Genomic DNA, 22,628 nt, shown 5'->3' with positions numbered 1-22,628 from the left:
TACATAGCTGATGTTACACAGGGTTGTTTACATAGCTAATATAACACATGTTTGTTTACATAGCTGATGTTACACAGGTTTGCTTACATAGCTGATCTTACACATGTTTTGTTTACATAGCTGATGTTACACAGGTTTGTTTACACAGCTGATATTACACAGGTTTGCTTACATAGCTGATGTTACACAGGTTTTTATTTACATAGCTGAAATAACACATGTTTGTTTACACAGCTGATGTTACACAGGGTTGTTCACATAGCTGATATTACACAGGTTTGCTTACATAGCTGATGTTACACAGGGTTGTTCACATAGCTGCTGTGTATTTCATTTGTATCTTTATTTATGTAGGTGTGATGATTTTAATCATATTGAAAGTATATTGATGTGAAACGGATGAAAACATTCTATCATAGAACAAGCCACTCATGTCTTAGTTTGCATGATCTCCTCAGTACCTGTGCATGTTCTTGTTCAAAAAGAGAGAAAAAAATGGAGTGAAGAAAAAAGAACGCTTTTTCCAGCAACATGCAGTGATCTTCCAATGATGGATTATAAGATCCCTCTTGAAACTCTTGTATTCTATACCTATTACCCATTAACGGTGATTTTGTGGTGGCCGATATCTCTTTTTGTTAGGTAATCTTCCTGGTTTCAGCTGATGATCTGTCCAGGTTAATGAACAATATGTAAACAAATCCGGTGACTTCGTATCAGATTATCTTTATGTTACAAATGTATCATGAATTAAATAGAAATTCGTAATAAAACATGTACCTGGTAAATTTCTATTGGAAAGAATTTATATCAATTTTTTTTTTAAATTTCTGTCCTGTTTCAGGTTGTGGGTTTAACGTCAGCAACAAGAACCCAACAATTTGTATCAACGACTTGATCGAGCGCCACAACAGTGAGAGTGGTGACACACTAGGTCTGTGTAGTAAGGAACAGCTGGTGGGCCGTACAGTGTCCATTATAGAACAGCTAATCAACCAGTTCCAGACCGACGATGGAGTCAAGTTCCTCCAACTGTACAACCAACGCTGGCTACACAGGTGAGTTTGAACCTTTACTGGCTAGGTAAGAATACATGATGGCTACATGTCCATATGTAGGTGAGTTTACACTTACAATATTAATGCTGATTATACTTAGAAAAGTCCTTCTTGTCAATACTTGCTACATGTGTGTCTATAGTGCCAATGACAGCTACATAGGTAAGTCTGTATATTGCCAACTCTGGCTACATATGTAGGGATGAGACGATACTTGCGATGCTGTCACACAAGTAAGTCTATGATGCCAGCACTTGCTACAAAGTAACATACACATGTATGTTACTACAACCATAAGCTACACCATCAGGTAATTCTCGCTACTCAAATACCTGGGTTGACAAATCAACTGTGTCAGTGTTCTTTGCTACAAGCAAATAGATAGTGCCATTTTAATCTATTTAAAGAAGTTAAATTTTCGAAAATGTTATTTACAAGAATGATTATACAGTAATTAACAGATATTGTGGTTTCTTTAAAAAACAGCATGATATTGTAAAGAGAAATGTGTTCTGAAGGATAAAATTATTAACAAAACCACAAATGAAATAAAAACATATTGTGTTTTACTCCCAAATAAACCTTTATTAATGGAGCTATAATAACCTTGACAGTGGCAGTCGTGTACGTCTGGAAAAGGAGAATGTGGATGTCACAATACAGGGCCTTGATGAGTACGGCTATCTGGATGTGGTGGCAGATGACGGCACGAGACACTCTGTACAACCAGACGGTAACAGCTTTGACATGATGAGGAATCTGATCTCCATGAAGACCAGCTAGAGAGTACCACTGATGGGCTGTTACATTTCCATGGCAACAACAGAATCCTACATTTTCATACAGAGTTGTGAATACTGATTAATAACGAAAATGGTGAAAGACTTGAGAGGGCAATTAAAATATGTGCTTTTAGTATAAAGTTCTGTGAATGAGGAGAGTGTTTGATAGAGATATTACAAAATAGTACAGAGAAAACAGAGTTTTATTAGACTCGTGAAACAAGCAATAGACCTGTTTACTTAAGCTTGCCACAAAGTATATAGCAAAACATATCTTGACCATTGTTCTATTGTAAAATACACTGCCTCCCCAAGATGTTTACCAAATTTGAAGTTCAAGTGTGTGATAGTGTCAAAAATATGCTCTAGTAATGTACAAGATGTGAATACAATTTGGAAGTATACATCAACATGTATAAAGCATTTGTTTATCAGAATACATCACATCATTTTCTGTGTGTAATACATTTTACAAAACTACAGATTAATAATTGTTTGTCTTCACCTGGGGACACAGAAATAATTGTTGGACATCAGAAAGGGTTAGAAAGCTAGCCCCAAGTTCTCAATTAACTATATAGCTTTTTCTTTAAGTTTTCTCTACCTTTGATTTGCTTTATGGCTGTCAATGGTATATTCGTTATTTGTTTACTGAAGAAAAATCATGATTTTAAAACTTTTTGCTCATGTTGAAGTTTTAAGAACAACTAAATTGAAATTTTGAAATGTTCCAAGAAATTATGAGAATACAATTTAAATTATTTCGGAAAAGGCAAATATGAGATGATTCACCACAAATTGATTGTTACATCAATTAATCCGTCATCTTGTTTGGGTATGACATGCACATTTTGTTGTATATTTACCTGGGAACATTCAAACCTCATATATTACAACAATGAAGGTATAAAACTTGGATTTGGTATTGACACTTATAATTCATCAACTGAAAACTGGCCCCACTTTAAGGAATGTTTACCTTAAGGAATTCCTCAAGCTTTTTCATTTGAAAGCATTGCTAAAGTTAACAAAAATATTAGGAAAATGCAATGTCTTCCAATGGAAAAGTTTAAGTTATTAGAATTTAAGGAACGGTATAATTGGTGAAATTGGAGCATGGTTAAGAAAGTACCTACAAATGCCACCTGCTATACTGTATCATGCCTCTTGCTAAACCTACTTTGTTTTCCATTCATTGATATATACATAAGTTTGTAAATGTTACTGTTTATAAGGAATGCTTACTCCAGTTACACTTGGTTTAATATTCACAATAAACAATAAGTGTATGTTTATATCATGCTATAATTATAATTTTGCTTTCTTTAACAAATTGATTTTCATAAAATGAAAATTTCTTGCAAAGCTTGTTATGGAAATACAAAATTACTGTTGTCAGGATTTAAGATGTTGACTATATGACTGTACTATACTCTTATTAAAGTGCTAATTTATCTTGGTTGTAGTCCTTTGTATAAATGCTGATATATGTAAATTGGGACTATTTAATGCTTATAATATTCATACACATTACAAAACTGTGTATTGGCATCAGTGCTATTTGTTTATTATACTTTATACACTGTAATATACATGTGGGTTATATATATATAATATTTTCCCAAAGCTATTTTTACTATATATGCTATAAGCATTCTATAATTTGCATAATTTGACACATAATCCGTGAAGGAAAATGCCAAAATGTTTTGATCATCTTTTACGACTAACAAATGAAATGTTGAAAAGTTTGATGTGTCGTTAGTGTGTGATTTAATGTAAACATATATTTAATTTAGTACAAGCAGTTAGTTTGACTGAGTGTTCAGTATATATACAGTTTTGAACAGGATACTGACAATTCCATCTGTGGTTTATCATCTAAACCTCGCCACTGAAAGCTGGCATTTGATCCTAGTTTTAATGTTTGATCATATTCTGCTCACCATGGTGTTCTTTTGTAGTCATTACGAGGATTTCCTCAAATAGGATTTAAAGCTGTCGATCATATTTCTCAATGCACATTAGGAGAGAATTTGTGACTCATGATCTTAATACATCAGCTGCAAATACGCAATAGCAAAGAAAGTGGCTGCTGAAAGGAAACTTTTCCATTTGGGTTTATTAAAATAACATAAAATAAATAGGCTATGGTAGAAAGAAATTCAATAAGTTGGGACAGTTGTTTATCATTTTTTTCTAACGTTTCTTATCTTATTTTCAAATTTCAAGAAAGAAATTCAGTAAACCTTGTTTCTTTTCGTAATTTCAAAATTGAATTGTAATACAATGTAGTTAGATAAATGATAAACCACCATCACTGATCGTTGAATCTGTATATATAGAGGATACCTAAAGATTTCCTGTCCAATCCTATATGTTATTGCCCTGCCAGTGAAACTAGGGTAAGTGTTAGGATTTGATGGCTAATCTTGGTACATTCTGGCAATCTGGTGTCTGACCGTTCATCTCGTCTGAACTGCTGAAGATATTTTTACATTTGGTATCATCCTTGAGTTATATCTTACTCCTATACTAATGTGCTACTTTCAGAATCGTGCATTTATCAATTAGGTTCAAGTCATAGTATTCTAATTCCATGTGAAACTGCATTGCCTATATATATCACCAACACTTAAATCATTCACCCCTACACATCTAAACTGGACTTGCCCAGTCTTTGGCTCGGTAAGGTTCACATGTGACTTTAGGGGTGAATGGGTTCAAAACTTCACCTCTAGTTGTGTTTGTGCTTTACTAGTTTACATTACATGTAATTCATAGAGTATATATGTGAAGCATATATGTGGAGCTTAATGGTAAGTGCATACACTGTAATTATTTTGGGAGATTAGTTCATGATTATGCTTTTAAAGTTCTCTAAGAAATAGAGATTGAGCTAAGTTTCTATCCTGCTTTAATTCTGTCTCCCATTCGAGTGAAGGGAGACATATTATATTAGTACTGGTTCTTCTTCTTCTTAGTAAATTTGAAATCGTTAAAAGATATTTTGATCAAACTTGAAGTATACCTGCATCACCCACAGAAGGTGTGTAGTGCACTGGAATCAGGTCTCATGCTTCACTATATACAGAGTTATGGCACTTTGTTTAATTTTAATACGGAAGTTTGTCCGGAGCATAAGTTCCATATTATTTCACCTACGTTGACCAAACTTACCATATTTATGAATCTTGGGAAGGCAGAATCTCTCGCACTAAAATCAGGTTTTATGCCCCCACTATATACAGAATTATGGTCCTTTGTTTATTTTTAATACCGAAGTTTGTCCACGGCATAACTTCTAAACCATTAAAGATATCTTAATCAAACTTGAAATATACCTGCATCACCCACAGAAGGTGTGCAGTGCACTGGAACTAGGTCTCGTAACCCACTATGTACAGAGTTATGGCCCTTTGTTTATTTTTAATACCGAAGTTTGTCCAGAGTATAAGTTCCATGTTATTTATTTATGTATCTTGGGAAGGTGGAATCTCTCGCACTAAAATCAGGTTTTATGCCCGACTATATAGTGAGTTATGGCCGTTTGTTTATTTTTAATACTGAAATTTGTCCACAGCATAACTTCCATGTTATTTCAACTACATTGACCAAACTTGCTATAGTTTTAATGTATCTCGGGAAGTATGAGTGTCACATTCTAAATTCGGGTCTCGTGCCCCATTCTCTATATCAAGAGATATGGCCCTTTGTTAATTTTTCATACCCAAGTTTGTCTATTGGCTAATAAGGGGAGACATATATGTTATCTTCACAAAAACAAAATTCTAGTTGAAAATGAAGTTTTGACTTTATTCACATAAGTAAATAGAAAATTAAGTTTGAGTTCCCCTAAGACAAACTCAAATATCTCTTGTCTGTCCAAACTTGTTTTCTCTAGAGATAAAGAAAACATGCTTGTATTTCTATTAGAAAATATTGCCTCAAATATAAACTGATTTGTTTGATTCTTTTGTCATGCAACCCAATTAATCATGTACATTCTTTTTTCCTTTTCATACCAGATAATTCATTGAAAAGGTTTCTGTTAGATTAAACTGCAGCATGACAGTGATAATTAAATATTCTGCTGAATTGGTATATATGTATTGCTGATTAATTTTGTTATACATCACTAATTTGAAAGAAATGTTGCTCTCCGGCATTTTTGGTATCTTTTTTGAGAAGAAGTTTCTGATACTGGTTTGGTTGGTACATGTACTTGGTTAATTGCTATCACAGATTTGTAAGAACCCTAACATGGTTTAGTCCCGAGATAACATTTATGGCTGTTGTTTTGAATGATTTATAACTTGGGATAAAAGAAAATATTGCCATGCATGTATCAATATGAAAGGAAACGATTGTCATTTGAATTTCTTTTTTTATTGATTTATATATATATCCAGAAATTACAATCCTCAATGGAGGATAACCTCAACATCTTAGTATCAGGAACACCTACAATGATAGGGATACAATTTTGATCATAACCCTATTAGAGAGACTCATATGGTGTGCTTGACAAAAACAATTATTTTTGAAAACTACCAAACATGAAAATATTTTTATTAAATTGATAAAGAGACCAACCGACATCAATCAGATGTACATGTTAAGCAGTAACAAGGAAATCAGCTACATAGCTAACTATATTGCTTCTCCACTACAGGAAGAAACAAGGAAATCAGCTACACAGCTAACTATATTGCTTCTCCACTACAGGAAGGAATACACAAATGCACATACTGCAGGAGTGATAGCCCGAGTTTTCTCTGGCCCTAACACCAGACTTAAGACAGTTTGACATATAGATGGTCCACACCAGACATCTGTATGTCAAGGTCTAAGTCTGGTGTTAGGACCAGAAGAAACACGACATTGTGTTCATTAGGGCCCTGTATCGGAGATACGGGTGCCCTATAGTAATCACTCTGTCTACCACAAATTTTGTTCCTGGCTGATAACCTTGGTATTAATTGACCGATGTACATGAAACTTGGTCAAGATGTTCAGTTTACAAAAATACACATTGAGTGGAAAAAAATCAAGGTCAAAGGTCATTAGGTTTAAAGGTCAAGGTCAAATTTTACATATTTTCACTGATAAACATTTTGTTATGACATTATGAAGCGAAGTTGGTCAGAATTGAACAATGAGTCAACTGACAAAAGGTCAAGGTCATCGGTTCAGGGGTCAAGGTCAAATTTTGTAGCTTTTCACTGGTGAACATTTCGCTATGACATTATGAAGCAAAGTTGTTCGGAATTAAACAAAGAGACACACTGAGGTAAAAAGTTGAGGTCAAAGGTCAAGGTAATTAGATCCAAAGGTCAGGGTCAACTTTTGCATCTTTTCACTGATGAACGTTTTGTTATCACATGATGAAGCAAAGTTGATCAGAATTAAACAAGGAGTCAACTGAACAAAGTTCATTGGGTCAAAGGTCAAGGTTAAATTTTGTATCTTTTCACTGGTGAACATTTCGCTATGACACTTTGAAGCAATGTTGTTCAGAATTAAACTAGGAGTCAATTGACTAAAGGTCAAGGTCATTGGGTCAAAGGTGAAGGTTAAATTTTGTACCTTTTCCCTGATGAACATTTTGTTATGAAGCAATGTTGTCCAGGTGATGGGTCCAAAGTGTCAAGGTCAAGTTTTTTATTTTTCACTGATGAACATTTTGTTATGACATTAAGAAGCAAAGTTGGTCGGAATTAAAGAATAAGTCAACTGACCAAAGATCAAGGTCACTGGGTTAATGGTCAAAGTCTTTAAGGTCCAAAGGTCAAAGACAATGTGGATAGCTGACTTTGACCCTGGCTCTTGATGGAGGAGGTAAATAAGGTGAAATAAAACAAATCAAAGGTAACAAATGAGTATTGCACCGGTATTTACATTTCTGTTAGCCCAGCAAATATGGAGGTAGAAGGAAACAAGACTATCATCATAGTACATGTAAAATGTATATTTTGCTTCCTTGCGATTCTTTTTGAATTCCAAATGTCAAACGTCAAGCTCAGCTACATGTATATGGGCAGATTGCTTCCAGATGATTATGGGGGATATATTGCCACAAGACGGGGCCCTTACTGACCTGTCAGTGTTCTAGTTTGCCTTAGTAATTTGGCACAGTTTGGATTGTTGGTGCACATTTTGTAAAAAATACTAATAAACGTGTTTTGAATAATCTCGAGTTTGGATTTTCTGTTAAGTATAAAAGGATGTGATTTCCATACATATGATAACCTCATGATAATATTGTACTCGTGTTTACACAGTTCCATAATGTATTGTAGTTTAGCTTATCAAAGATATTTCAAATTACATTTTGCATCAGCAAATGAAATACATGTAGGTGTGTAGACCAATTAAAAGAATATATACAGGTTCAATTCTCTGATAAAGGTGACAGAGTAATCATGGAAACGTCACACTTTACTGATTTTGCTTTATAAACTTGTATACAATCTATGCTTATATTACCAAACGGAAGAAAATGTTTAGAAACAGTTATGAAGACATTAAGATCACTTATAAGGAACCCTCAGATCTTTAAATGTATTCTCTGCCAGAACCATGCTAGCCTAATCGTGATGTTTTACATATAATGCTGTAACGTTCTGCAGTGCAGGGCTATTAATTATAAGTTAACCTCACCATACGTTCATGTCCGGACTGTCAGCTTCGATAATAAAATATAAGAAAAAATATAAATGGGTGATATATCCTGAGGCCTCCTATATATCGGGGCTATTGTAATTACGAGCGTTTACCGATCCTTTGGTTTCAATCTTTTACAATAACTTAATTATGTTAATGAAACTAAGATACTTGCCGAATGGGAATATTTGTGGTCAAAGTTCATAGTTACCGGTGTAGTTTATTCGCAATATATAGCTTATTAGATCTACTTTTCGGGTCAAAAGGTCATTACTACTCTCAATAGAGAATCAAAACGTCATGCCTGATTTTCATGTTGAAGGCAATTGAGGTGGATTACTTGTCTGGTGTAAAAAAAAGTCAATGTCATCTTGATTTAAAAAAATAAGAATCGTTTACAATAACGTAAATTTCAATCATTGCTCCTATCAAAATGCAATGTAATGACCTAACCCTGTCAGATCGGACGGCCATCTGACTCTGTAACTCTAAAATTATTTTGTTTCAGTTTTGAGTAACGTCTGCAAGACCATGAATTATATTGTTTGACGATCTTGAAAACACAATTTAAGTGCACTATATGTCGTGTAAGACCAAGGGGAGTTCATGCATGACATGCAACTCTGTCTTCAATTTTAACATTCAACCCCCACTGGGACTTTTCCAAAGCATATTTTTGTCGTATGTACAGAATATGTATGCAATATACATATTGTTGAGGCACTAGGACGGGGTCACTTTGACCAACATTTCCTGCCTTTGACCTACGCTGCATAAGCAACTTTTCCAGAGCGTCATGTTCAAAGTAATTCAAACATCGTACAAGTAGACGCAGATTTTGGTTGCGGACTTACTAATAGTATCGGTAAAATATCAAGAAATGATATGGGTACTGAAAATAAATGTGTCAAGTATTTCCTGGTGATATCTATGTAAAAGACTTGAAACGATTCCCCATTTACAAGCAGTTTTCTATATCAACACGCTGTGGGGATTCTTGTTCAATTCGACCAAAATATCCATTCCTGTCTTCTTAATTTCTGCAAATAAAATATGTTTAAATAAAAGTAAATAAAAAAATCACCCGTGTGGCTAATATTTTTATATTTTACATGATCTGCTCACCATATACAGAACTAACATAATTTCCTCACGTTAGCTTCTAATCCTCCGAATTTTTTTTCATCTATATCATATATACAATGGTGTCTTCAGTGTGACCATTGTGTGATGCGGTCTAGATCTGCTGCGTCACAAGCTACTACGGTGTTAAAACATGCAGGTTGATTTCAACGCTAATTTTAAATTTTGTTTTAGTGACTTTATGATATGCATCATTGACAGAAGTTTCAATATGAAAATAAAACCTATAGATTATTTATAGTAATATTACAGCGTATGTTTATATTATATTCAGGTTACTGAGATACATTCAATGCAAAAATAATCTGTAAGATTTGTATATTGTACATTGTATCTTATTCATGTTTCCTTTGAATCATCTAAATTTACAGTCATCAACATTTTCTACTTTAATTGAAGCCATATGTATATTTCATCATTATTGCTTTAAGGGAGAAGGCGAACTTCAAGTTTTATAACTTGTTTCTAATCCCTTTTGTATTTTTTGCAAATAAAATATGTTTAAAGAAAAATAAATAAAAAATAACATATATTTCACCCGTGTGGCTAATATTTTTATATTTTTCACTCGTGCTGCGCACTCGTGAAAAATATCAAAATATTAGCCAAACGGGTGAAATATATTTGTTATCACTAAAGACATCATTACATTTTCTATTTATTACATTTTAAAGCATAAAACATGAAAAATGTCATTCATTAAATAAGGGCGGGAATCAGAAGCGTTATAATTAGCGCCATATTCTAATGACGTCACGCTTGACAACAAGGCTGCACGCCATTTGAAAGGGATACTCGACGCCGAAGTTTTCTGATTTTTTTCTGGTATGATTGCTTATCAAAATGTTATTAATTGTATATTTATGTAAAAACTTAAATGTGTGTACCAAACATTTACCATAACAACCACTTATTCTGCCGTCGCTTCATTTGAATATGAACAAAAAATCGTTGCCTTTGAATATCAATGCAGCCGTTATGATTGGTCAATACACAGGGGCACGCAACTAGTTATTATAGGCTTTCAGTCGCTGGGTACGTTATAACCTACGTACCCAGCGACTGAAAGCCTATAATAACTAGTTGCGTGCCCCTGTGGTCAATACCAAAAAGTGATCACTTTTGATATTTGTCACAGTGTGAAAGATATCAGTTTTATCAAGTTGATAGAATCCGATATTTCACCGGCAACAATGTAATAAAAATTGTTGGAGTATCCTCGGGTTACCGGTTTCCGTGCACTTCAGAAGTATCCGCGATTTCGTACTCATATCGGCAGAAAACTGTTGAAATTACGGATCACTGTCATAAACATGTATACAATCTACTAATGGAAACAAAAAACTAGCAACATAAAACTGTATTTAAAAAAAAATCAGAACAAACAATTTTTAACAAATTTCTCCCGTCGGAAGTAGCCGTCATATGTTTCCGTGTGTCTATTTTGATTTAGTGTTCAAAGAAAGATAACTCGAATACATTAAAAAGAAATTCTCTACAGTGACCTGCAAGAACAAAAGCTTCGTTTGGAATAAAAAATATATCTTAAATCGTCAAATTAAATATCAAAACAACTTTTTTTAAATTTCACCTTTTTAATTTATTTTTCAAGATGTCAAATTGAACGAATTCATGTATTTTTTTAAAAAATATTTATTATATTTATTTAGTTATGATATAGAATCTGTTATTTTTTTTCTGCAGTCTTATATCGGTTTTGGTTGATGGTAAGTTATTTCTCATTTTATTCTGTTTCAAATTGGTGAAAATTGAAGGTTCATTGCATTACAAGTTTTACGTTTCATTGAAAACACTGTTTATCGATATAAGAATGTCTCCTTGGCTCTTCGGAAGTGGAAAAAAAATCGGCGAGGAGATGTGGCCTCATTTGCATACGACATTTTCGTACGTTTGTCAGACTACAAAAAAGACTGGTTCATGAATGAAATATATCACCGTTTTTTCAAGTATGGGCTCATTTTGAGCAAGATAAAAAGAGCATTAAGCAAAACTGCATATTTATTCGTGTTTTTTAATCGGTGATTAAATCTTGTTTTCCGGAAGAACTTCCGGTACTTTTTTTGTCAGTTTACAGACGATGGCCAAACGTCTAAAATATCCTTGTATTGTGTCCAGCAGGTCACGTAGTTACGAGATATAGCTTGATAAAATGTCTGCGCGAAAATACATAACGCGCGGAAACTGGTGTCTAGACGATAGTTAGCTTCGTGTGTTTGTAATCAGGCGAGCATAAATGATAGCATGATCAAGAGACCACTTGTCTTACAGGTTATCAATATATCATTTAAATTAAGTGTACTGGGTAGCCTATGTTATATAAACTTTACTTAATTTACAACAATTATGAAACAAGTTATTTCAACTGATATTAATAATTCTTGTTGGCCCGGATGTTAGCGCGAGGGGGGGTCTTAGTGTGAGAGAAAACCGGAGTGCCCGGAGAAAACCCACGTGATCGGGCAGGTCATCCCAACCTTTCACGGATTCGAACCCAGGCCGCCTTGGTGAATGGCAAGTGCGCTATCCACTGCACCAGCCGACCACCTATATGTAGGTATGTTAACGAGGGATTGGCAAAATGGAGTAGTCTGAAGAATATATAGAGGTAATATCAAGAGTAAGATTTACGCTATTCCACTCTCATACGGTCTTAAAAAACATTTACGGAATTGAGTTTTGCTTTATATGGATTGAAAAGTATTGATGTTCGTTGTTCTTGTATGACGTTACGTAGATAAGTATCATGTCATTTTAGTATTAATTAATTGGCTTCATATAATTGTACATTATATATGGTATTGAAATTAATTAATGGTATTTTCCAGTGTCAGATTTCGTATTAAAGCAGTTGTTAACACAGCATTTAAACTTACCGATTGAGACCATATGAAATGAAAGTTGTACATTCTTTTAATAGCTTCAATATATATTGATAGGTTTATTTTCAACAATTTGGACAACAAATTCACGTTTAACCATTGAAAACGCATCTGTACGCTCTATATTGAGACAGGTTTATTCCTTTCTCATCATATCGAGACACCTTAGTTATCATCGAAACTTATTCACATGAATAGAACAGTATTTAGGTGCTGTAACGTATATTTCTGCATAAGTCTTTAGCTTTCAGAACGTACGTACTTACTTACTTACTTACAGTAATTAAGAGTTAACTCCCATCGTATATTTAAGTACGTAGCTTATACGTATTTCAGATGCGTCTTATTGATATAAAGTAAGTATTGAAAGATTATTGTTTCTTTCAAATAACTCGATATCATAAACATTAACGTAACTAAAATGTGTAAAAGAAAGTTGTGATTATAATCCGGAATTATTATGGATTGATCGTGAATCGTTAGTTATACTTTTGTAACTTCCGGGTTTTTCGGGCTTACTTCCGGGATTGTCGTCTGAGTTTTGTTTACTTTCGATTTGGTGTCGCTATGAACGTTTAGTACCTAAAGTAAGTACTTTGATCAATATTGAAGACATTTTGATTGGACAGATAGTACATACAATCGAATTGTTCATAATGTTGATTCGCCTAACTGCTGGTTATAAGTTTTGACTATTAATTAGATCTTGATCAGCTTCACAACTTGACTATAATTAGGTTTAAATATACTGCGTATATTTTTTGATGACGGAGTTTATATGAATGTATTGATTAACAAAATGTTAACTACTTTGTCAGAAGGTAAAGAAATTGTGCGATGCGTGGTCTGTGCAACTCATTGCTGTTTATAGGGGCGGATTCAGTGATAATGTCACAATATCAAAATGGCAACATACCCTTTATATTGTTTCATTTCGAATTCATATATTTAAGTTTACATCACTATTCCCAAAGTGCTTACCAATCGACAGTTTAAATTAACCTTAGGGGTGATCACAGGTAGGGATTGTTCTTTTTATATATGTGTCCTATAGTCATGTATATTTAAAGTAATGATTGCATCACTATAAAATAGCCGATATTATCTAATTCTATTGTATTAGTCAGTCTACCAATGTACGCCATAAGTTTTGAATTTATTTGATGTATGTAGTGTACCCAGAGCTATTTTTATTCAGTAATAACATACGACATTGAATAGCTGATTTTTAGTGATTTATCAAATTACATATCAAATATGTGCAATTTTTACACATTAGTTGTACAGAGTATAATCCTTGTTTAATTCAATCCTTATACCATGACTGTATCACTAAATCTACAGTTAGTGAGTTCAGACCAATTTCGGATCCGCTTTAATTCAAGTACATGCATAGAACATTAATTTCTTCATTCGATGTCAGATATATATAAACGTTTCCCCTTTTCTTCTATAATTAACTTATAACTATATGAAAATCAAAACTTGTGAAAAATTGGTTTGATGGTGAAATTCCCTCTAGCTCGAAGCTAGAAGGCGTCCTAATCCTATGTACAATAGAACCCTGCGACACTAGTCTACCAATCTACATGAACCTATTGGTGTAATTATATATAACCTGTCTTTTGTTTCACTGCTTCATTTTATTAGAATACTTTCTATGATTGGATGAACAGTGATCTCTCATCAACTGAGCTACATATAGTATTGTAAATATCACCAGAGGAAAACCTTGATAATCTTAACAGGATGTAGAGTTTTGTCAAAAATGGATGTCAAAAGAAGTAACGATTTAAAATAAAATGTGACATAGAATCAAACGAGAAAATGACACAACCTGAAAATTGTATACCACTTCAGATTGCTTCCCTTTTATCCCCCAACTATTTTTTAGTTATGTTTCCCCAAGCACCTTGTTTAAAATGTCAGAATAATCGACCAGGTATAGCAGTGCAATACTGATAGAAATGCAGTTTCAGTGAGGCGGCACCTTTTGAAGGGGCCTTGAGTGGCTTCACCATCAATGGACACCATCGAAATATGACCTTATCCGTGAATTCCCAAATAAATAAAAATCGTATTGATATATAGAAAGTCAACCAAATAATTCTCGTGTTTGCTATAGGGAGAGGACAGAATATGTGTGTAGCGTATCTTAGCTTCTCAGTTTTAAGCTCACCGTGGTGAAACTGCCCAGGGAGATGATATTTGGCCAGTAGCATGCTTGGGTGAAGGGCTACCAAGTTTGTTCCAATGAATGACCTTCAATTATATTCAAGGTCACAGGGGTCGATTGTCTTAAAAAAACTTTAAACAACTTCTTCTGAATAACCAAATGCCCAGAGTGATGATATTTGACCAATAGCATGCTGACATAAAGGGCTACAAAGTTTGTTCAAATAAATTACCTTCACCCATATTCAAGGTCACAGGGGTCAAATATGTTTAAAACTTTAAACAACCTCTTCTCAATAACCAAAATGCCCAGGGTGATGATATTTGGCCAGTAGCATGCTGAGCTGAATGACTACAAAGTTTGTTCAAATGAATGACCTTCACCCATAGTCAAGGTCACAGGGGTCAAATATGTTAAAAACTTTAACCAACCTCTTCTCAATAACCAAAATGCCCAGGGTGATGATATTTGGCCAGTAGCATGCTGAGCTGAATGACTACAAAGTTTGTTCAAATGAATGACCTTCACCCATAGTCAAGGTCACAGTGGTCAAATATGTTAAAAACTTAACAACTTCTTCTCAATAACCAAAATGCCCCAGGTGATGATAATTGGCCAGTAGCATGCTGAGATGAAGGGCTACAAAGTTTGTTCAAATGAATTACCTTCACCCATAGTCAAGGTCGCAGTGGTCAAATATGTTAAAATCTTAACAACTTCTTCTCAATAACCAAAATGCCCAGGATGATTATATTTAGTCAGTAGCAGACTAAGATCAAGAGCTAACAAGCTTGTGTAAATGTATGACCTTGAATCATATTCAATGTCACAAGGTCAAATATGTTCAAAATGCTCAGGATTTTGATATTTAGTCAATAGCATGTTGGGATGAAGGACTACTATGTTTGTTAAAGTGACTTATATTCAAGGTCACAGGGGTCAAATATGTTCAAAACTTTACACAACCTCTTCTCAATAACCAAAATGCCCAGGGTGATTATATTTAGTCAGTAGCATACTAAGATCAAGAGCTAACAAGCTTGTGTAAATGTATGACCTTGAATCATATTCAATGTCACAAGGTCAAATATGTTCAAAATGCTCAGGATTTTGATATTTAGTCAATAGCATGTTGGGATGAAGGACTACTATGTTTGTTAAAGTGACTTATATTCAAGGTCACAGGGGTCAAATTTGTTTAAAATCTTTAAACAACCTCTTCTGAATAACCATGGGTCCCAGGATGTTGATACTTTGCAAGTTGCATCCTGAGATGAAAGGCTATAAAAAATTTTCAACATAATGACTTTGTTCGATTTTCAATCACAGAGGTAAAATGTTTTTAAAAAAATGAACAGGTTCTTTTGAATGAATTTTAATCATAAATACTGATATTTTGCCTGTAGCTTTATTTTAGATCACTTTTAATGTTACAAGTGTGAGATTTATACCAGGTGAGCGATGCTTGCCCATTGGGCCTCTTGTTCAAAATAAATTATTGCTTTTCATGATTTATATCAAACTGGTAGACTTAGCTGCTTTTAGCTTTTGTATTTCGTATTTGTAGCATTGATATACATAATTCAGACCTTGATATATGCTTTTCTTTTAGAAGAAACTACTGCATCCTTCACGTTCAATTATTTCACAGATGCAACCTAGCCTGTTATATGTTAAAAGGTACACGCTGAAGACCAAGAGACCCCGATATTAATCCTATGTATGACGTCAGTGACATGGAGGAGGAAATTAATAACGTGGCAGTCGAGCAGCCCAAAATGCATCCCCGAAACTCGAGGATGCCCGAAGTCGTGAAAGAGGCATGCATAAAGGTTAAATCATTTATCGATTTAAAAAACCTGGAAGCACTGAAATTATATTTAAGTAACTATAACAAAGACGACCAAAGCAGGATAATAAATCATGTCCAAGATGATCAGGCGCCGTTTTTTCGTGCATGTATGTTAGGACAAGCAGATATTGTAAACTACATGTTAACGGAATGTTCTGCCGAAACTGAGTTACGAGGTTTATACATACTAAAATCAGAAGATTTCAATGACGAAGTTACTCCCCTTTGGGTCTCCGTCAGTGAGCAACATTTTGCTATTGTGAAACTCTTGGTAGAACACGGAGCCGATATTCATGCCTCCACTGCCACAAACTCCTCCCCAGTACGATGCGCTTGCTACTGCGCGAATTTGGCAATTGTGAAGTATCTTGTCGAAAATGGCGCCAATATCCACCAGCCGAATGTATATGGCGGTACGTGTCTGATGAATGCAACCAAAGGATCTATGGAGCTCTGCGAGTTTCTGGTCAACAACGGCGCGTCTGTTAATGCAACTACCGTTGGTGGACACACAGCAATGTATCATGCTATAAAATCAGGTCGGCTTGACTTAGTCAAGTTCTTCCTTGGCGTCGGAGCTTCTCATTTCGTGACGATTTCTACAGAAATTCACATCCTTCATTTAGCAGCCATTCAAGGAAACCAGACAATATTCGACTACATCAAAGATAATACTGTGATGAAGCTGTCACGACTGGTGGATGGGTATGAACTTCTCGGCGCAACCGCGATTGACGACCTCGACAACATTCCAGAGGGACTGCGATTGTGGAATAAGGCAATGGACTTGAGATACGCGAATCCGGATGCACCACTGACAAAAATCATTCCAGAAGAAACGCAGCAAGTTTATCGATTTCATAGAGAAACTACGACTCCTGAACAATGTAAAGCTCTTGTGGCTTCAGACACGGACAAAATTAACATGCATGCATTACTTGCACGTGCAAGGATCCTAGGCACACGTCATGAACGGACGATTAATGAGATTCGGTATCGAGGGGCAATGTATGCCGATTCGGATCACTATCAGCGTGCAGTAGACCTCTGGAAGTATGCTTATCATCTTAGCAGACAGTGCAATTCAGCGTCTGATGAAGTCTTGGTATTCGACTTGACCTTGTTTGTAGATTTGTTAAAGGAAATGCTATCAAAGGGCTCTTCTGGACAAATCAGCGAGAAGGTACGTAAAGTATTTGTTGGAACCATTATCTAATTAATTTGAGATTAATAAAGACTCTAAATTTTTGAAATTCATAGATGAAGGTTTTTTATGCACCTCCCGTTCTGTTACGACTCTAGTTTAGACCTATGTAGTAGGATTTCCAACATTTTAGCCCTAGCATCAGCAGTGAGTCCTAGAAGGCCGAATGTTGCAGTGTAAATCATTTTTGGCCTGCTGTATCTATAACTAATTGTAAAGGTGCCATCATTTGTGCGCGCGTTACATTCAGCTTTTATGTATAAAGTATGCTTCATGTCTTTGTGATAATAATAAGGGTCAATTTATATTTTATAGTTTGTATTTCTCCTAATAATAGGACACAAAGGAAAGCAGTAAACAGTATTTGCTTTGTTTTATCTTTTTTTTTCTTAAATATATTTGCATACTTAATATCCAATTACTCTGTACGAACTCGTTTATGAGAACACTTTGTCCACGGTATTATGCAAAACCTTTTGAAAGATCTAACCTTTTGGGATACACTTCCGAGCCTGGTTACAAAATATTATAGGAAATGGTCACCTTTTTGTCTCAACAGTTTTGGTTGTGAGGTGATAAAGCGAGATGATAGAAGATCGTTAGAATGTAAAAGAGGTTACATGCCCTCTTTATCCTATATGTAAATGTGTTGTCGCTTCAAAGTGTGTGGAAGGATACTAACTTTGTTATGCATCGTGCTTGTACATATCTATAGTCATGTACTCTTTTGTACGCATATACTGTAATGCATTACTTACAGGTATGCTATCGTTTTTACTCTGTCGTAAACACAATTAACTTGTGTGTTGCTCTGACTACCGTATATATACATCATGCACTTTATATTGTGATGCTAAGGAAACTATGAGATATATGCAAAGTAAAGCAATGTATTTTGATTATATTTAAGAGAGATGAAATCTTTCAGCATTTGGTCTTTTTTTAACCCTTTTTAGAGTTATAATACAAAGTTTTCCCCTGGAAAGTATGGACATGTTAGCCATCTTGCCCGCAAGTCTATTTTCATTTATGTCATTATCAATATTGGATACTTGATTTTACCAGAATTGCAAATAAGTTATCACGAAGATTAATAAGTATAATTATTAAAATGCATGCGATATATAAAGCTACATTTGCTGGTCTTATTTCGCAGGTACAGACTAGTGACATTGTAGACGTGTTTGCTTTGTTGGTAAAACAACTTCAGGAATTTGCAGAAATTCTTAAAGTTCGACCTCTTCAGAAGAACACGTTCAAAAACTTCAGATCTCTTCTACTGATTGCTATTGACTTCATGAACTTCTTCTACCTTTCGGAAGGACATGATGAAGAAAGGGAACGATTCACCGAGGAAGTGAACAGAGTGATGATACTAGACGCAGAAAGCGAAAACGGCGAACGGCTTCTGCATTTAGCATTGATGATAGATTCAGCAAAATCCGATGCTGCTCTTCCGTCAATTGATGTGATTCGCGCTCTGATAAAAGCAGGTGCAAGTGTCAACGTAACGGACAATGATAAGAATGCACCTCTTCACCACTGTATAACATCATGGCGGAAACAAATAGAGATTCCTGATCGAGGAAATAAATGGAAGGAACTGGCGTGGGTTTTAATAGAACAAGGGACACACATGGATACCCGGAACTGTAACAAGGATACTCCTTTGGCATTCCTCCAGGAACAAGGATGTGTAAGGCCACTCCAGTACACGTCTTTGAAATGTTTGGCAGCTAGGGTAATCGTACACTCGGGAATAATGTACCGTGGATACCTCCCTACTTTACTGAAATCATTTGTGGAAATACATGAATGATTCCGATATCATTAAATATCCTTCTCCCAGATATTGTTCCGAAGTCTTTCATAGAATTGGCTCTATTATTTTCATCAGATCTCACTTGTATTGCCGCCTAACTCATAGACTTATAAACCTATATGTTCATACTTTAACCAGAATTCTACCTATGATGTAATTTTAAAAAGTCACGATAAAATTATTTAGCGGTATTATTGTAAGCTTTTTGAACCATTCATATTTTTTTGGTATATTTTTGCCTATAAATGATCAAGCATGGATTGTTGAAATCAAGAGTCCTTGTCTAGTGACTTTACAGAAGCGTTCTTAGTAAATGGTACCAACATTTTCGAACTTTTACATTAAATCACAATATCTTTACACGTATCTTTATTAAGGAAAGGTAAATCTATCCAGACAATCCTTTTCAAAGAGGTGAATATTTTGATATATCTGTACGGATGCTACTAGAGAATTATGGAAAATGGAAATACAACCCGCGAAAATGCCTTAATTATCCTCATACAAATATCTTTGATTGGTCATTTAGGAGATATACACATGATAGTCGATTGATTTAAATGTTACATATCAACTGGTATCTTTACCTCGATCGACGTTTGCCTCTCGTTAATCCTTTGTGTGTTCATTGCATTTTTTGTTATATCTTCATCAAATAGTAAAGTTTTTATGTAGACATTTCACGGCTTGACATGTACTTTTGCAGAATTTATTAAGCGTAATATTACGTAGAAATTTGATGGTGTTCATTCTGACCTTATTTCAAAGTAGGAAAACATAGTGTGTTCCATTTCAAAAATATTTACCTCCTCTCTTAGATCGATGTTCCCGATCATAAAAGATGCCACATGCGGTGCAGAAAGTTCTCATTATTCGGAGCACATGAATTCTCGTGTTTTGTGGTTCATGGCCTCATTCATTTTCATCTATCTCCCTGTTACCCTTTCGTATTTTTAATGCATTCCAATTTAACCCTTATGTGTTAAATTTGTAGTATAAATTTACTTTTGCTACTAGATAGTTTGGTTATTATTTCTTTAAATTGATTACCTCCCTTTGCACCGAACTATCAACTGTGAAATAATGACATTGATATTTACAAACCTTTATTTAAGTCAACAATTCACATGTGATATTTCCTATGGAAGTACTGGTCATTATTTTCACATATGTGATTTTTATTTCAGTTCTGTTAAGATTGTAAGTCACATCACTTTTTTGTATTTTCTATATTCAAAGAATGACAATTATAGTTTGCAAGCATTTCAGTGGATTTTCTTATTCATTTTGAAATATTAATTCATGTTTAATGCAGGGGTTGATAGTTTAAAATCAAAAGTTCTGAATGTCAGTAGTGGAGATTTCGTTTCTTTTTCGTTGCAAAAATGGAAACGATAATAAAACATATTTATTTCGTATATAAATATTTGCTGTGTACATTGTATATTTAGAAATATGCCAAGGACAGTTTTAGCACTTCCTTGGAGATACAACACTGAGCGCTAAGATTCTTCATCTTAACCAATGTCAGTAATGAATTGTTATGTTGTTATGTTTTGGGTGTATTTTCTGTTTTGCCATTTTTAAAAACAAAGTTAACAGTTACGTTTTTGTGAAATATGTTTGTTTTAATGTTTTCTAACTTAATTAAATGTGAATGTATTTTTCTAAATTAACTAAATGTGAATGTGTTGTGACCAAGTGATATCGAAAAATATGTATATATTCAAGTTTCTGATATCAAGATTTTAAAACGTGTTTATTTCAGGAATCCTCAATATTGCATGCTTCCTTTTGCCCACTTAGTGATGATAATGCATTTGAGCATGTTCATGACATGTTCAAAATTGCGTAAATCTCTGTAATGTCAACCAAATAGTACATCCACGATAACTTAACATTGTTCCGTAGCCTCTAGGAATATAAAAGCATTTGGTTGAAGGGTTTGAACAGGGTTTCCCTAAAGGTTTCAGCACATCCCATGCATACATGCAGTATTACTGTAAGATGTTTCCGTCAGTTCTATGGGGTTAAACATTTCAACGGACCATACTTGGCAGGAACATGGAAGAGGTTAAATATTAGTTTTAGAGTGAATTTTAGGTTATATAATGTAGTTTTTATAAGCCTTGTTTATTAATAATAGTTCAAAGGCTGTTAACTGTTATAAATATTATATGCTTTCAACAAGTATAAATATGTAGAGTAGGAAATACACTTAAAACGGTATGTCTATATTGTAGGGTCTAAAAGGGAAAAACAGGAAGTAAGTTTGTCGTGCGGTGTTGGTTCACAGCAGTCAATAGGCTGTTGACTATTTTTAAGATTTAAAGGTATTCAAACAAAGGGTTTGTAACAGGAATGTTTTTTAGTATAACTGATTTCAAGCTTTATTCTTATATGCATTATCTTTATTATAGAAGTTGCCCTCGACAAATGTTATATACGTGTACCAATATTACCTCTATCATAGAAGATGTCTGCGAAATAATTTATATACAATAGTAGAAACACAATGTTTTCAATGAAAGATATTGCGGTCTTCATTACCATTCGATGCTGAAGAAAACAGTGAGTATCAATGATTGTTGATGATTTGCATTTACTGATTTAGCAACTAAGTTGGTTTTCACGGCTAATGTATGGGCTGCAACAAGTAGAAATGTTCAAGAATATTTTTTTTTATTATAGGATAAAAATCGAGGAATTTTCACTTGTTGGTTTACCCACAAACTAATGCAGTATTGATTGTATTATTTTACCAGTTCAGTCGGGAGAAATTTCGATGTAAAACATGATGAGATTAAGAAAGCAAGGCTTCACAATTTGTTCAATATGTGATTTTATCAAAAAGCTAGAAATTAAGAAAGACATATATAAAATAAAATATATAATATATGTTCATTTTAAAGTTTTATTATTGAGTTGACATGACTCAAAATGATAGTTGTTTACTCAAGAGGTTGTAACGCATGTTTGCAATTATATATATATACTCTTGTGTTAAAGGGGCTGGTCGGAGAAA

The 22,628-nt window shown here is 34.3% G+C and overlaps 2 protein-coding genes across 4 annotated transcripts in view; both read left to right on the top strand.

Moving 5' to 3' along the window:
• Nucleotides 1–5,131, top strand: part of LOC110445704 (biotin--protein ligase-like) — a 48,207-nt gene extending 43,076 nt beyond the window's left edge. The window contains exons 11-12 of the mRNA XM_021490481.1: nucleotides 845–1,058; nucleotides 1,673–5,131. Coding sequence (XP_021346156.1) covers nucleotides 845–1,058; nucleotides 1,673–1,841 — 383 coding nt within the window. The 3' untranslated portion in view covers nucleotides 1,842–5,131. The remainder of the gene's footprint in view (nucleotides 1–844; nucleotides 1,059–1,672) is intronic.
• A 6,981-nt stretch (nucleotides 5,132–12,112) lies between these two features.
• LOC110445687 (protein fem-1 homolog C-like) lies at nucleotides 12,113–22,628 on the top strand. 3 transcript variants are annotated; one of them, XM_021490469.1, is made up of 3 exons: nucleotides 12,113–12,224; nucleotides 16,406–17,760; nucleotides 18,938–22,628. In XM_021490469.1, the coding sequence occupies exons 2-3, from the start codon at nucleotides 16,444–16,446 to the stop codon at nucleotides 19,598–19,600; spliced, it is 1,980 nt and encodes a 659-aa protein (XP_021346144.1). In that variant the 5' UTR covers nucleotides 12,113–12,224; nucleotides 16,406–16,443; the 3' UTR covers nucleotides 19,601–22,628. The 3 variants fall into 3 exon arrangements, with proteins under 3 accessions (XP_021346144.1, XP_021346136.1, XP_021346128.1); XM_021490461.1 differs by lacking the exon at nucleotides 12,113–12,224 and adding an exon at nucleotides 13,049–13,136; XM_021490453.1 differs by lacking the exon at nucleotides 12,113–12,224 and adding an exon at nucleotides 13,049–13,136 and having other exon boundaries at nucleotides 16,377–17,760.

This window comes from Mizuhopecten yessoensis, unplaced genomic scaffold, assembly GCF_002113885.1.
Source record: "Mizuhopecten yessoensis strain PY_sf001 unplaced genomic scaffold, ASM211388v2 scaffold259, whole genome shotgun sequence".
NCBI lineage: Eukaryota > Metazoa > Mollusca > Bivalvia > Pectinida > Pectinidae > Mizuhopecten > Mizuhopecten yessoensis.
The sequence above is the reverse complement of the archived record's forward strand: the minus strand, read 5'-3'. Positions and strand labels throughout refer to the sequence as shown.

Excerpts from the sequence above, each read along its gene's own strand:
- LOC110445687 (XM_021490469.1), top strand. The coding sequence starts at position 16,444 with ATGTATGACGTCAGTGACATGGAGGAGGAAATTAATAACGTGGCAGTC. Across the intron at positions 17,761-18,937 it reads CTGGACAAATCAGCGAGAAG|GTACAGACTAGTGACATTGT; the intron begins GTACGTAAAGTA and ends CTTATTTCGCAG.